The 15,956-nt window shown below is 49.1% G+C and overlaps 1 protein-coding gene across 3 annotated transcripts in view; it reads right to left on the bottom strand.

Annotated features, from left to right (window-relative positions):
- The window catches only part of snx19b (sorting nexin 19b), a 227,313-nt gene that overhangs the window by 21,784 nt on the left and 189,573 nt on the right, over positions 1–15,956 (bottom strand). For all 3 annotated transcript variants that reach the window (XM_070894411.1, XM_070894413.1, XM_070894414.1), the window contains exon 9: positions 12,438–12,622. In XM_070894411.1, coding sequence (XP_070750512.1) covers positions 12,438–12,622 — 185 coding nt within the window. The remainder of the gene's footprint in view (positions 1–12,437; positions 12,623–15,956) is intronic.

Here is a 15,956-nt window from a genome sequence, read left to right on the forward strand (position 1 = left end):
ACTTTAGTTCTACCTGCCAGATGGTCCTTCCAATGAGATTCCAAGCATTTGTTTAAAAGAAATAAAACACAAGCATACAGAGGGAATATAATAAGAGTTACTAATTTCCCAAGGCAGTTTGATTTTTTTTCCCAAGGGCACTTATCGAAAGATCACCTTTAGAAGCTAGATTTGTTGCGCATACTGAAAGCTCATTCGTATTTTCAGATTACTGCCAAATGCATCTCTGTATTTGTGGCAAACACAAAATATAAACTAAGTGGCACTTGCCACTGGACACGAGTTGTACTACCAAAGCAAATGGCTTCAACCCACACCTTTTACAGCTGCACAAAGCTGCACATATAGATGTGGGTAGGCTCAACACTGAAATGGAAAAAGTGAATTTAGGACATCAGCAGCCACAGTATTGGATAACCACTTCAGAAAGGATATGAATTTTGTACTTGAAAACTTCAAATGTAGTTTCAATACTGTATTCTATGGCAAAAGACTATATGTACAGTAATCACTATTTTAATTTCACAATACTCAGTGTACCCAATGTTTCTCATATTATTTGTTTTTAAAGTCAGTGTTGATATACTTTTCAACCAGATTTCATGCTAACATCTGCAGGCAATCCCAAACCAGCTTCAAAATCACATATCAAAGAACAAGGGAAGTATCAATTAGAAAGACTCCTTTATTTAGAATTCTGTCTCCTCTAAGGGCCCAAGTTTCCACATGATTTGCGCCTGATTTTTAGGAGCAACTGGTGGAGAACGGACTATCTTAGAAAGCGCAATTCTCCACATTTTTTTTTCTGCAGTTCTAGTGAGGTAGAACAGTTCTACTTTGGAACAGAATTTTTTCTTCAAAAGGGGGCGTGTCCAGCCACTGACGCCTGATTTCAAAGTTTCCACAGTGAAAACGTACTCCAAACTAAAGTAGAATGGAGCAAGTGAAGATTTTTGTAGAACTGAAAAAACCTGTTCTACACATTAAAAAATCAGCCGCAGTTTACAAATTAGGCGTCCAGAACGAGGTGGGGGGGGGGGAAAGGGAAGTCATTAAATTCTACAATCAATCCTTATTTATACTTCTACGAATATTACACAAATAAATCCAACCTGAATAAACATTTATAAGCAAAGAAAAGATTAAATAAACCATCTTCCTACCTGTGTGAAAGTGCTTCAGCCATCGTTCGTTCCCGCGGAGGGGAGGGAGGGGAAGGAGACAGCGGTTTGTTGCCGCCGTGGAGGGGAGGGAGGGGGAGGAAACCGTCGTTTGTTGCCGTGGAGGGGAGGGAGGGGAAGGAGACAGCGGTTTGTTGCCGTGGAGGGGAGGGAGGGGAAGGAGACAGTAAGAAGGGTAGCCTCAGTGCTGATGTGCTGATGGCAATGTGCTTTTATTAAAAAATGTTCAAAAATTAAACAGCTACAAAGAACTACAAAAATGGCCGAGTGCCAATGTTTCCTTCACACTGCGCGTGCGCGAACGCTCCCAACGCGCACGCGCAGCGTTGCCGGCAGGAAAAAAACTAATTTAAATAGTACCCGCCCCCTCCCACTTACAAAATCGGCGCGAGTGTAGGCTCCGCCCCCCTGGGCGCCACACCAAACAGACAAGGAGCAGCAAGGCGCTCGAGAATAGCGCGTTTTTTTTCTGACGCCGTTTTAGGCGCGAAAAACGGGTGCCCAGCACGGAGGGGAGGCCGTTTTTTATCCTGTGGAAACTTGGGCCCTATATGTGCTGTAACTGTCACCGTTTGGAACACCTTAAATTAAGGGGTGTAATATTTGTTCGGATCTCAATAACTGTAATTTGCATTGTAATTTGTCAGATGAAACATAGCCAGTCCCTGCAAATGTTAACTGTTCAGGTCAGTAAAGGTCATGAGCAAATTCAAAAGAACTTTCAAAAATACTGCCAGTCATTAAACAACAGTTAATGAGAAGAGAAAATAAAAACTATGGAGTCGAAATTCACCAGCGCCCCGATTAGAGGCTGTAACGACTCAGGCCGGGACTTCCTGCACCGGCGCAGATGTTCTGCCCCGACCGCGAAATTGTGGTTACCGCTCCTCACGGGGAGTGGAGCGCAATCTTGCGCGCTCCACTTCCTGTTGGGGCAGATTCCAGGGTGCAACTGGGGTGCGTTGGTCAGCACTACGCAGCTGCTCTACGTAGCACTGATGCGTTTCAATGCCCCTCCCCTTCGGTTAAAGGAGAGGGCCGCTGCGCACTCTGCCGGGCCTCTGATGGCCTCCACCGGGCCACCAGGGCAGCATGGTGCCAAGGCCGCAGCCTGGCACCCAAAATGGAGTGCCAGGCTGCACAATGGCGGCACGCAACAAAGGAAAAAGTCTGGCCGACCGATGAGCGGGCCAAACCGGCAAGATGGTGAGGCGGGGTGCTCCCGACTGCTCCTTTAACTTCCACCCCGGGAGCGGAGATCAGCCCAGTTTATGACCTGTGAGGCTGGCACTAACACCGCTAGGAGCAGCCTCGCGGGGCGCTGGCCAACGTCCGCCGCAGGGCGGAAAGGGGTCGCCGTGCATCGCTGGTTGGGCGTCGGCCTATGGCGCTACCAGAAGGGCGCGGTGCTACCGTGACAGTGTCTCCGCTAACTCCTGCATAATTCCGCGGGAGCCGGTAGCCCCCACCTCCTCCCTCCCACTGCCCCCCCCCCCCCCACCCGAGCGAAAACAGTTTTGCGCCCCATTTAGCGCCGCCAGTGGTACTAACGGGTGGTGCTAAACAGGGCAATTTCGACCTCTAAGTTCTTAGTCACACCCTTGCACTGCCGGAGTAGTATCTCTAGGTATTTATTACTGGAATCTTTCTGCAAAATCACAGGGTGGTGTTCAGAAAAGACGGCAGTAGATACATAATATAATTTTATCTTCAAATGCAATTATTGCAAAGCTACTACACCAACTGCACCATATTCATTATGTACCATTACTGCAGTTTCTTACTTACATGGGCATTTTGTATATTGCTTCATCTATTTTAAGACATTTTAGCTTCTTATAAAGGTAATGTATAAATGAATTAAATTGCATTCATATAATGTCCATCAGGTTCTCATGATGTCCCAAAGGGCTTTGCTGCAATTTATTTTGAAGCGCAGTGACTGTATTGGGACATATATGCCCCAGAACGAGCAATGAGATAAATGGCCTGTTAATCTGATTTTGGTGATGTTGTTTCAGGGATAAATGTTGGTCAGGATATCAGTCCCCTGCTCTCCTTGAAAACAGTGCCACGAGATCCTTTACATCCAGCTAAACAGGCATATAGATCTTAGTAACTTCTTATCCAAAAGGCTGCACCACTAATCATGCAGCACTCCCTCAATACTGATTGTGTTAAAGTCCTGAAGTGGCTCAGAGGCGAGAGTGTTACCACTGTGCCACGTTGACCCTTCTATCTATAGTTGAAACACTGCTAAACTTTCAAAATAAGTTGGGACTGTCCATGAGAAAAAGAATCCCATAATACACACTGAATGTTTTGTTTCTGAGAGAGGAAGGTTTCTTGTTAAAATTAAAATACTGTGGAACAGGAAATGTTAGATTTCCTATTCAGATATCAAAACAAATCTTAAGCTGACATGTTAATGAACTTAAAATATTTTATTTTGTTTTAGGTTCGATGATGAACTTAAAAATGTCACCAACAAAAAAATGATCTATCCCCAGGCTTTGCTCCAGTGTGCTGGGCAACAGTCGACTACATTTTAAATAGATGTAGTGCCATTGTAAAAAATGATGACCTGGTGTTAAATTAAGATTCTGTCATAGTGAAGGGGATGGATTTTAATGTTAGAACCACATGCAAAAGCCACAATCCCTGTGCTATTTAAAACTTACATTTCCAGCTGCTTAGCAAAGGCAATGCACCAAATCAGATTTTGTGATGAGAGGATAAAACTTTGCAGCTCCGAAAAGAACACCAGTCCCAATTGGTTAAACCTTTTAGTGTAATGACCACTGGAATGGTTCCGCACATCTTTGCTGGAGAGGCTAGTCGCCACCAGCACACCATGACATTAAATTGTGCAGCAAGTCAATTAAAATTAAGAGTGAAATTGCAGCAAACTTGATTATTAGCAAACCAGATGCTGTTTTTACACAGCCGTCTACCAGACCACCAGCTGGAATCAGTGCTAACATCAGTGAAAGGCCAGAAATGAGGTTTTGATGATCAAAAAGAATGTAGCAGATTACAAACCCATTGAAATTAAGTGAACTGTGTCCCTTTCTAAGAGAAAGATACCTCATAATTGAACTCAAAATATGTAAGACTTGACAGGACCGTGTTAACAGTGCTGTTGACTCTAAGACAAACATAAAATTTCACAGATTATCAGCTGTGAGGGTTCTGCAGAACTTTTTTTGCTATTTCAAAGCCTTGTATTTGGGTTCTGCATTTTGTAGCATGACTGTTTACAAGCAGACAGATGCTATTTTACAGTATTTAGTTTCCTATTTCCCACATCTCATACAGCAGAACACTCAGCTCCCAAGCATGTACTTCAACTATTTTTTGCAGATGGGGAAAAAATAAAAACCTAAGAAAGGATAAATAAGAGTAAAATGGCAAATAACAAAAATTGTCATTAATCAGATGCAGACTTTGTTAATACTCTGATGTAATGCTGACCATAGCAAATTAATAGTCAAACATTAAAAGAAATAAAAGCAGACATCACTTCAGAAAATACATTTTGTTATTACAGCGAAGTGAACATTTTGGCAAAGATGCCCAGTAATAGGAGCTTCAGAAAAACATTTGGTTTGGCATCACATGAAGGAAAATACGTCACATCAATGGATTTTGTGGATACCTAAAGTGAAAGTTTACTACTTGTACTATTAAATCATCGCTAAGACTATGACCGGAATTTTCATGCTGCCCTGCAAACGGGATTGGAGGCGGGCTAGGAGTAAAAGTAAAAATAAACCGGATCGCGTCAGGAACCCGCCGTCATCCCCCGTCCTCGCGCCTTTAACTCGGTGCATTTGTCAGCTCGGCAGCGACCCGAATGGCACAGGTGGGCGACTTCATTTAGATCATTATGAGGTACTTGTCAGACCCTTAACCGTGTTTGTAACCAGACCTTTTGAATTTCACTGCATGACCACGGGAATCATGCAGCGTGAGAACCGTGTCTGTCAAGTCTTTCACGACCACCAGACGTCTCAAAGCGCTTTACAGCCAATGAAGTACTTTTGAAGTGTGGTCACTGTTGTAACATGGGAAACGTGGCAGCCAATTTGCACACAGCAAACTCCCACAAACAACAGTGTGATAATGACCAGATAATCTGTTTTTGTTATGTTGACTGAGGGATAAATATTGGCCCAGGACACCGGGGATAATTCCGCGGCTCTTCTTCGAAATAGTGCCATGGGATCTTTTACGTCCACTTGAGAGCGCAGATGGGGCCTTGGCTTAACATCTTATCTGAAAGACAGCACCTCCGACAGTGCAGCACTTCCTCATCAGTGCACTGGCGTTTCAGCCTAGGTTTATGTGCTCAAGTTCCGGTTATAGTCTTAGCGGTAACGGGCCAGTGTGGTGACGTCATCAGCGCTACGCTGATGAGTGACAGCGGCAGACAGTCCGCCTGCCCCCACTTCCACTCCTCTGTTGACCGGTCTTCTGCTCTCTGCCCCCACTTCCGCCCCCGTTATGATCGACTTCCGGCTCGCTCAGAAAAAAAAGACAAAGAGCTGAATTTCGTGCAAGAGGCTACTGCATCCACTGCGGCGGTCAAAACACATTAAACACAGAAGGTGTGCCCCATTGCTGCCAGGGGTGAATTTCAGCCCCCTAGTTTCTTAAAAATATCATTAAAAATATTAACTCCAACCGCAGAAGATGCCTTCTCTCAGGAAGGACAAAAAATCTATCTCACGCCATTTTTACAGACACAGTCAATACCATTGCTTGGTTGGCCATTAGAGTAATATTAAATGCAGCAGGAGCCCGCCCCTCCCAGACAGTTCCCTGAATTACTCTATGAAAACTGATAAATTGCATCTAAACAATTTATTCCTCAACCAACACAATCATAACAGATTAGCTGGTCATTGATGTCATTGCTATCTGTGGAACCTTGTTGTGTGCAAATTAGCTGCTGCATTTATCTGCATAACAACACTGACTACACTTCAAAAGTAATTCATTCACTGTGAAGCACTTAGGAACATCCTGAGGGTGAGAGAGGGCTTTCTCTGTCCCAAAGTGCTTCACAAGAGAGCGAGTAAGGGAGAAAGCGAGAGAGAGAGAAAGAAACAAACAAATACCTTGCATTTACATAGCGTCTTTCACAATTTCAGGATGTTCCAAAGTGCTTTACAGCCAATGAAGTACTTCTGAAGTGCAGACACTGCTGTAATGTAGGAAACATGGCAGCTAACTTGCAGACAGCAAGCTCCCACAAACAGAAATGAAATAATGACCAGATAATCTGTTTTAGTGTTATTTAAAGAATAAATATTGGGCAGGACACCAGAAGATTTCCCCTGCTCTTTCTCAAATAGTGCAATGAACATAAGAACATAAGAACATAAGAATTAGGAACAGGAGTAGGCCATCTAGCCCCTCGAGCCTGCTCCGCCATTCAACAAGATCATGGCTCATCTGGCCGTGGACTCAGCTCCACTTACCCGCCCGCTCCCCATAACCCTTAATTCCCCCAATGGGATCTTTTATATCCACTTGAGAAAGCAGACAGGGCCAGGTTTAACATCTTATCCAGAAGACAGCACCTCTGACAGTTCAGCACTCCCTCAATATGCCACTGAAGTGTCAGGCTGGATTATGTGCTCAAGTCTCTGGAGTGGACTTGGACCCACGACTCGGAGTTGAGCCAAGGCTGGCAGAACGACACTGTATAAATGTAAGCACTTTCCTTCTTTTGCTTTTTCTAACAAAAATGCACCATTTATGAGCCTAAAAACATTGACATCTGGATAACATGACATTACTGGAGAATAAAAAGTGTGCAGAATTAACAACTCGAGAGCATTCTGTAAGGACTATTATTCACGAGAGCAATCCTTTAAGTTTAAACACTTTAAACCTTGAAAAATAAACCACTAACTTAAAAAATGTTACTAAAAAGCATGTGCATTTGTCCTTAAATAAATGATTTAGTCTATCAGATAAAGAAAAGTTAACAGTCCAAAACAAACAATAAGCCGTGCTCAGGGCTCAACTAATATTTTGTCTAATTGTAAAAGTCTCTGTACAGCTAAATGAGGCAAAGCATATTCCCTATGCCAAAGTGTAAATGGTTTGCACAACTGGAGAGTTTGGAAACCAGAGAAGATATATTAACGATCATAAAAGTGCATCTTGGCTGTTATCTTAACAGTTGGGATGCAACGTGTGATGTGCAGAGTTACTGAAACAAACCAGAATTTGAACATTACTTCAAACAGTAACAGAATTTATAACCAATTAACATTTAAAAAATCAGAGTACAATTACTATACATTACTCCAAACAGGATAGTGTTAACTAATGTAGCCTATTCAATTTATATTGATTGTGGACAGCATGCTAATGTTCCCGAGAATGAAAGTCTGCTAATTAACAACTACTGCAGCAATAAATTAGCGATGACATTCTTTCACTCGTACAGAAGACTGACGGCAATTCTCCATTGTCAGTGATATTCAAGTATCATCGTTAATCACATCCTTAAATACAGAGTCCTTCACGTGCCCTTTTATTTGAAAAAAACTCAATATTAAAAGTTATGTTTTCTCTACCCTTTTGTAAATATTTTGTTCCTTAACGAGTGCTGATAGAAGTTTGGCAATATTAGATGATGAATGGATTATAAAGCACAGTAGCGTGCGGGAGATAATTTTTGAAGCACCCTGGATTAATGGACTGTATCTTTACTAGGACTAATTCTGTATCAGTAATCCCCATGCCAGTTGCGTTCATGAAGTTATCAATAATCTATTTAACAAATATTCAAACCTACTGAGCTCAGAAAAACACAAGACAAACAAAAATATATTACAGTTAATCATACAGTTCATTATCATTTGATTTAAACAGGGGGCTATGATGAAACCTGCTCTTCAAATGACGGATTATTTCACATGCATGAATCGCTCTTTGTTCTTCACAAGCTTAAAATAATTCATTGGGTAATTAAATTACAGTCATACTCAGATTAATAATACATTATTTTATGCGGCCTGCTTAGACAATAGATTATTATGGTGAACATATTTCATTTTATGAGCTGACAGAATGGTAAGCAGCCACTACAAAATTTAAAAATCTAACATACAACTTTTCCGTTAACGAAGTTGCGATCTTCAAAAATAACAAATGAGCAGTCGTTCATGAATGTCAGTAGCAGTGCTACACTGGATTTAACCATTAACTCATTGTCAAACATTTATCATCATTTATGTTGTGTATTTGGCTGTTTGTATCACTAAATGCATGAAAAGGGCAAGAAAGGTCCTTAGGATCTGAGATATTTGTGCTGTTTTGCAACCATGGCTTTTGATAAAATATCTTGGATTTAATTATTTTCTATCTGTTAGGTATTCCACCGTTGAATTTTATCTTCAATACTTCTTGTTAGTTAATCTTTCACTGTTTAGCATAAGTGATTGGTTCATCCTTATTAACTGAATTCAACGGTGGAATACCTAACAGACAGAGAATAAACTTTAAAGACAGCATATAGGAGGTCAGAAGCGGCGAGGAGCGGGGGTCGGGAGCGGCGAGGAGCGGGGGTCGGGAGCGGGGAGGGGCGGGGGTCGGGAGCGGGGAGGGGCGGGGGTCGGGAGCGGGGGTCAGAAGCGGCGAGGAGCGGGGGTCGGGAGCGGGGAGGGGCGGGGGTCGGGAGCGGGGGTCAGAAGCGGCGAGGAGCGGGGGTCGGGAGCGGGGAGGGGCGGGGGTCGGGAGCGGGGAGGGGCGAGGGTCAGAAGCGGCGAGGAGCGGGGGTCAGAAGCGGCGAGGAGCGGGGGTCGGGAGCGGCGAGGAGCGGGGGTCGGGAGCGGCGAGGAGCGGGGGTCGGGAGCGGCGAGGAGCGGGGGTCAGAAGCGGCGAGGAGCGGGGGTCGGGAGCGGCGAGGAGCGGGGGTCAGAAGCGGCGAGGAGCGGGGGTTGGGAGCGGCGAGGAGCGGGGGTCGGGAGCGGGGAGGGGCGAGGGTCAGAAGCGGCGAGGAGCGGGGGTCAGAAGCGGCGAGGAGCGGGGGTCAGAAGCGGCGAGGAGCGGGGGTCAGAAGTGGCGAGGAGCGGGGGTCAGAAGTGGCGAGGAGCGGGGGTCAGAAGCGGCGAGGAGCGGGGGTCGGGAGCGGCGAGGAGCGGGGGTCAGAAGCGGCGAGGAGCGGGGGTCGGGAGCGGCGAGGAGCGGGGGTCGGGAGCGGGGAGGGGCGAGGGTCAGAAGCGGCGAGGAGCGGGGGTCAGAAGCGGCGAGGAGCGGGGGTCGGGAGCGGCGAGGAGCGGGGGTCGGGAGCGGGGAGGGGCGAGGGTCAGAAGCGGCGAGGAGCGGGGGTCGGGAGCGGCGAGGAGCGGGGGTCGGGAGCGGGGAGGGGCGGGGGTCAGAAGCGGCGAGGAGCGGGGGTCAGAAGTGGCGAGGAGCGGGGGTCAGAAGCGGCGAGGAGCGGGGGTCAGAAGCGGCGAGGAGCGGGGGTCGGGAGCGGCGAGGAGCGGGGGTCGGGAGCGGGGAGGAGCGGGGGTCGGGAGCGGGGAGGGGCGAGGGTCAGAAGCGGCGAGGAACGGGGGTCAGAAGCGGCGAGGAGCGGGGGTCGGGAGCGGCGAGGAGCGGGGGTCAGAAGCGGGGAGGAGCGGGGGTCAGAAGCGGCGAGGAGCGGGGGTCGGGAGCGGCGAGGAGCGGGGGTCAGAAGCGGCGAGGAGCGGGGGTCGGGAGCGGGGAGGAGCGGGGGTCAGAAGCGGCGAGGAGCGGGGGTCAGAAGCGGCGAGGAGCGGGGGTCAGAAGCGGCGAGGAGCGGGGGTCGGGAGCGGCGAGGAGCGGGGGTCGGGAGCGGGGAGGGGCGAGGGTCAGAAGCGGCGAGGAACGGGGGTCAGAAGCGGCGAGGAGCGGGGGTCGGGAGCGGGGAGGAGCGGGGGTCAGAAGCGGCGAGGAGCGGGGGTCAGAAGCGGCGAGGAGCGGGGGTCGGGAGCGGCGAGGAGCGGGGGTCAGAAGCGGCGAGGAGCGGGGGTCGGGAGCGGCGAGGAGCGGGGGTCAGAAGCGGCGAGGAGCGGGGGTCGGGAGCGGGGGTCGGGAGCGGGGAGGAGCGGGGGTCGGGAGCGGCGAGGAGCGGGGGTCAGAAGCGGCGAGGAGCGGGGGTCAGAAGCGGCGAGGAGCGGGGGTCAGAAGCGGCGAGGAGCGGGGGTCAGAAGCGGCGAGGAGCGGGGGTCGGGAGCGGCGAGGAGCGGGGGTCGGGAGCGGCGAGGAGCGGGGGTCGGGAGCGGCGAGGAGCGGGGGTCGGGAGCGGCGAGGAGCGGGGGTCGGGAGCGGCGAGGAGCGGGGGTCGGGAGCGGCGAGGAGCGGGGGTCGGGAGCGGCGAGGAGCGGGGGTCAGGAGCGGCGAGGAGCGGGGGTCGGGAGCGGCGAGGAGCGGGGGTCGGGAGCGGCGAGGAGCGGGGGTCAGAAGCGGCGAGGAGCGGGGGTCGGGAGCGGCGAGGAGCGGGGGTCAGGAGCGGCGAGGAGCGGGGGTCGGGAGCGGCGAGGAGCGGGGGTCAGGAGCGGCGAGGAGCGGGGGTCGGGAGCGGCGAGGAGCGGGGGTCAGAAGCGGCGAGGAGCGGGGGTCGGGAGCGGCGAGGAGCGGGGGTCGGGAGCGGCGAGGAGCGGGGGTCGGGAGCGGCGAGGAGCGGGGGTCAGAAGCGGCGAGGAGCGGGGGTCGGGAGCGGGGAGGAGCGGGGGTCAGAAGCGGCGAGGAGCGGGGGTCAGAAGCGGCGAGGAGCGGGGGTCAGAAGCGGCGAGGAGCGGGGGTCGGGAGCGGCGAGGAGCGGGGGTCGGGAGCGGCGAGGAGCGGGGGTCGGGAGCGGCGAGGAGCGGGGGTCGGGAGCGGGGAGGGGCGGGGGTCGGGAGCGCCGAGGAGCGGGGGTCGGGAGCGGCGAGGAGCGGGGGTCGGGAGCGGCGAGGAGCGGGGGTCGGGAGCGGCGAGGAGCGGGGGTCGGGAGCGGGGCGGGGCGGGGGTCGGGAGCGCCGAGGAGCGGGGGTCGGGAGCGGCGAGGAGCGGGGGTCGGGAGCGGCGAGGAGCGGGGGTCGGGAGCGGCGAGGAGCGGGGGTCGGGAGCGGCGAGGAGCGGGGGTCGGGAGCGGCGAGGAGCGGGGGTCGGGAGCGGCGAGGAGCGGGGGTCGGGAGCGGCGAGGAGCGGGGGTCGGGAGCGGCGAGGAGCGGGGGTCGGGAGCGGCGAGGAGCGGGGGTCGGGAGCGGCGAGGGGCGGGGGTCGGGAGCGGCGAGGAGCGGGGGTCGGGAGCGGCGAGGAGCGGGGGTCGGGAGCGCCGAGGAGCGGGGGTCGGGAGCGCCGAGGAGCGGGGGTCGGGAGCGGCGAGGAGCGGGGGTCGGAAGTGGCAAGAAGCACAGGTCGAAAGCAGCGGGGAGCAGAGGTCTGGACCGGCGAGGTCTGGAAGTCGGGACCGGTGAGGTCTGGAGGTCGGAAGCTGCGGGGAGTGGAGGTCGGGATCGGCGAGGCCTGGAAGAATGGAGAGGTCGGGGCCCAGGACTGGAGCAGCGGGGACCAGCAGCTGGGTCGAGGCCCAGGGAAGGCGCAGCATGGGCCAATATCGAGATTGTGAGGTCGTGAGGCCTACACTGCATGCTATGAATCCCAGGGAGAGAGGACCTGTGGGAAGGAGGACAGTCGGAGTATATTTGTGTGTATGCACTAGCCCATGCAACAGAGCCTGGTCTCCTGTCATCTTGGATCCCCTTGCCACTGGACCAAGACCTTGCTCTGTCAAGCCCATGTGGTAACTGGTGTGCAACGGCCAACCCACGTTAAAAGAGCTCACGCCTAGGCATCTTCCACCGTTTAGAATCTCATCAGTCACCTGAGAGCTCATTTTGAGTGAGGAAGCAAGTCATCCTCGACTCCGAGGGACTGCCTAAGACGAAGAAGAAGCTAAGCAGAAATGAAATTATCCTATGAGGCCTGGAGAGTGGTTTTACTGATATTCTTTATTAAGGACAAAATTATATTCCACTATTCAACCTTACACAATTTAAAGGAGAAGAAAACTCTATAAGGATCGTCTTGAACAATGAGTATTCTCCAAGTCTTTCCTTTTCCTTTAATGATCATATTCAATATTACCTTCATCACATATTATTCTCCCTTATAAGCCACATGCCAAACTGATCTACCTGAATTTAGACAAAATAAAATTCAGCCCTACTGTGAGATAGCATTGAATTTAGTCCTTCCGGTTACTGAAAATAAAAATATATTAACCTGGCAGCATCTTTATTAGGCATTGGAAGGCCTGTTCCTGGGTCTGTTCTTTCTGTTCCTTAGTTCTGACCGGCTTTGGCCACTTAGGTAAGGCTCCTCCAGGCCAGATAGCTTCCTGTAAAAGCTTGAGGTACACAATCCAGTGTTGAGTACATGTCAGGTTAACAATCTGCACCTCAAGCCACCTGTAAGCAGAAAATATATGATGAGCCACTGCACTAGAAAGCATATGCATGACAACTAACTTAATCGACAACTAATAAGTGATCAATCATACCATGCACAAATAAAACTAATCAATTAAATAAACTCTTTCAGTCACACAGTCTCACACAAATACCTATAGATTATACATGCAATGCAATTCAACTTGCACTTAAAACAGAATAAAGCAAGTTCTATCAGTACTTTCTATCTAGGCCAGAAAGGTAATGCGTTGATTTTCATGTGCAGCATATATCGGGCTGGCAGGCTGTGGGCCTGCAACATAAAAGCCCCTTGGCCACTGCCAAGATAGCGGGCACGATGCACTGCTGGTGACCACAGACCAGTTGCGCATTAATGGAATGCGATCCCTTGTAATTCATGAAGGCAGTGAGCTTCCTTTGCAGGAACCTGTATGGCAGTGAAGCCCTTGACTTAGGGGAAGCCTGCAATCTGCGTAAATCCCAAAGCTCTGTCCTGCTGTTTCCAGTTTTTGATGGGGAAAATGATGAAAGTGTTTGCTTTAGAAAACATGGCATCAGTCACCTACTAATGCATGAACTGCGGACTAACTGAGTTGTTGATAAACCCCTGTGGCAGCCTGGAAGGAATTAGAAGCAAAGAAGTTGAGAGCTGCAGTAACCTTGACTGCAACAGGCAATTCAGTGCTAACGGTGGCAGCGGGTTACAAGTCTTGTTGCAGGAGGTGACACTGCCTCCTTCTGCACTGCTACTCCGAGAAGTCCAGGTATACTGCTCTGGCCCTATATTCACATAGAATTTCTGTGAGCTCTTCTCTTCCTGGACTGGCTCCAATTGTGCCACTGGTCTCTAAATTAAATATATTTATTAGGTTCCAGTCTGTTTCCGGAATTGGATAAGTACCTGAAGGAAAAAAAAGGTTAATATTCTGCCCCCATAAACGGCCGAGAGATATAAGCAATATGTCTGCTAAATGTTACCCACTGTGTACCGCCCATGATTTGTGGTGGGTTTAAGAAGCAGCAGTGGCAGCGCTGAGTGACACAAAAATGGAGTCTGGCTCCAACTGTGCCACTGGTCTCTAATTTAAATATATTTACTAGGTTCCTGGCTGTTTCCTGCAGGAGTGCTAGCAGCTTAAATTAAGACCTGCTCAAATATCACAATGGGCAGGTTCATTTTTGATTCCAATTTCTGTCCCGCAACCTCCACATTCATGCTGAAAAATAGGGTGGTCTGGTGACAAAAATCATCCTTAATGTATCTTCAGACCGCTGGCATTTGATGCATTTTCAGGATGGTAGTCTCTGTGAGAGTAGACCTGAAATGGCAGGGAACATAAACCAATTCAACACAAGATGTCTCCTGCCATTTAGAAGACATGTAATTTAAAAATATATATATATATTTTTTTTTAAAGAGGGACTGAGGAATAGTTTGTACTGAAAGTATCGACTCCCACCCTGCCTTTTATCAACTCCCACCAAACATTCTGCTGGCATCCTCGATGAAAACAATATATTGTTCAAGATATTCAAATGCAAGCAACAAGAATGTGTGGCGTGATGTACATTACAAAGAAACAGATTTAGACCTTAGATATGCCCAGTAGAGACCAATTCAGTGCACCGTGATTTAATATAGGATGTACATCTCATAAAGCTCTAAAAACTGACTCCTCCACATAGTCATCAAGCCCTAATGCCCCTGCCTCTGAATTGTAGTTTGGAATTCGCAGCAAAACAGTCAACAAAAAGGAGTCAACAAAGTCAAGCCCAACAATGCTAGTGACAGCGTTCTGTCAACATGTCCACCTTACAAGAGGAAATAGTCTTTATAACACCAGTGTGATTTAAGACTCTTTGCTTCTGTCGGTACCATGTGGAAAGCAATCCCCATCATATGGAGCAAACCATCCACCTGTTCGTAAGTCTTTAAATGCCATATGAGAACAGCATGTAATTACTGGAATAACATATTGGTTTGGGTGTAATTTAATGTATCCTAGGATTGGCTAATGAGCAGTGCATAATGGCAACCTGATTACATTTTGCAAGGTTACAGAGAGGTATCCGAAACAAACACATGAAAACCATTACTGCTACAAAAACTATTTTCCAATGAATGTTAACTCAATCATGAGCAACATCTGCATTTAGGCAATCAATGACATTTTACAGACTGGTGTTCTGTGAGCGAGCTGTGTATAAAACATGAGCTGTTAAAGTAAAAGACTTTGTTTAAAATTAGGACATCAATATACAGACTGATGCTTTTTCCTAAATATTAAAAATAATTCTAAACTCAAATAATTTAATGACAGTAAATTAGAAAGCCCTCGGGTGTAAATTGATGTGTAGATTCTATGACAAACTTGAGCCAACTGTAGTTCTATATAGCTCAGTCTTCTGGAAACCTAGGGGCCAAGTTTCGGCCTGAGTTGCTCCTGTTTTTTTGGAGCAACTGGTTTAGAATGGAGTATCTTAGAAATTTGAATTCTCGGCATTTAGTTTGCTCCAGTTCTAGTCAGTTACAACAGTTTCACTTTGGAACAGAATTTTTTTTTCAAAAGGGGGCGTGTCCGGCCACTTACAAAGTTTAGGCAGTGAAAACTTACTCCAAACTAACCTAGAATGGAGTAAGTGAAGATTTTTGTACGTTCGAAAAAACCTTGTCTATATTTTAGAAAATCAGGCGTAGGTTACAAATTAGGCGTAGGGAGTGTGGGGGGGGGTGGTTTAAAGGGAAGTTTACAAACATTAAACACTTCAGTTTTACAAATAAAGAGCCATCATCAATAATAAATGATAAATACATCAATAAATCAACCAATAAATCAATCCAAAAAAATTAATAAAAAATAAAAAAAATGTAAAAAAAATCAATAAATAAAACATTTTCTACTTACCGACTGCAGCACCGGGAGTCCTCCAACATTGTGCTGGGACGCCCCCCTCAGTGTGTCTCTGTCAGTGTCTCTATCTCTCTCTCTGTCTGACTGCGTGTGTGTTACTCACTCTCTGTCTGTCAGTGTCTGTGTTTCTGACAGCGAGGGGAGGGGGCAAGAAGGGGGGAGGGGGCAAGAAGGGGGGAGGGGGTGAGGGGGGAGAGAGGGAGAGAGGAGGAGGAGAGGGGGGGAGAGGGGGAGGGGGGAGAGGGGGAGGGGGGAGAGGGGAGGAGGGGTGGAGAGGGGAGGAGGGGTGGAGAGGGGAGGAGGGGGGGAGGGGGAGAAGTGGGGGAGAGGGGGAGAAGGGGGGAGAGGGGGAGAAGGGAGAGATGATGGAGGGAGAGGATGGAGGAGGAGAAGGGGGGGAAAGGGGGAGAAGGGAGAGA

The sequence above is a fragment of the Pristiophorus japonicus genome, chromosome 11 (assembly GCF_044704955.1).
Source record: "Pristiophorus japonicus isolate sPriJap1 chromosome 11, sPriJap1.hap1, whole genome shotgun sequence".
Lineage (NCBI taxonomy): Eukaryota > Metazoa > Chordata > Chondrichthyes > Pristiophoridae > Pristiophorus > Pristiophorus japonicus.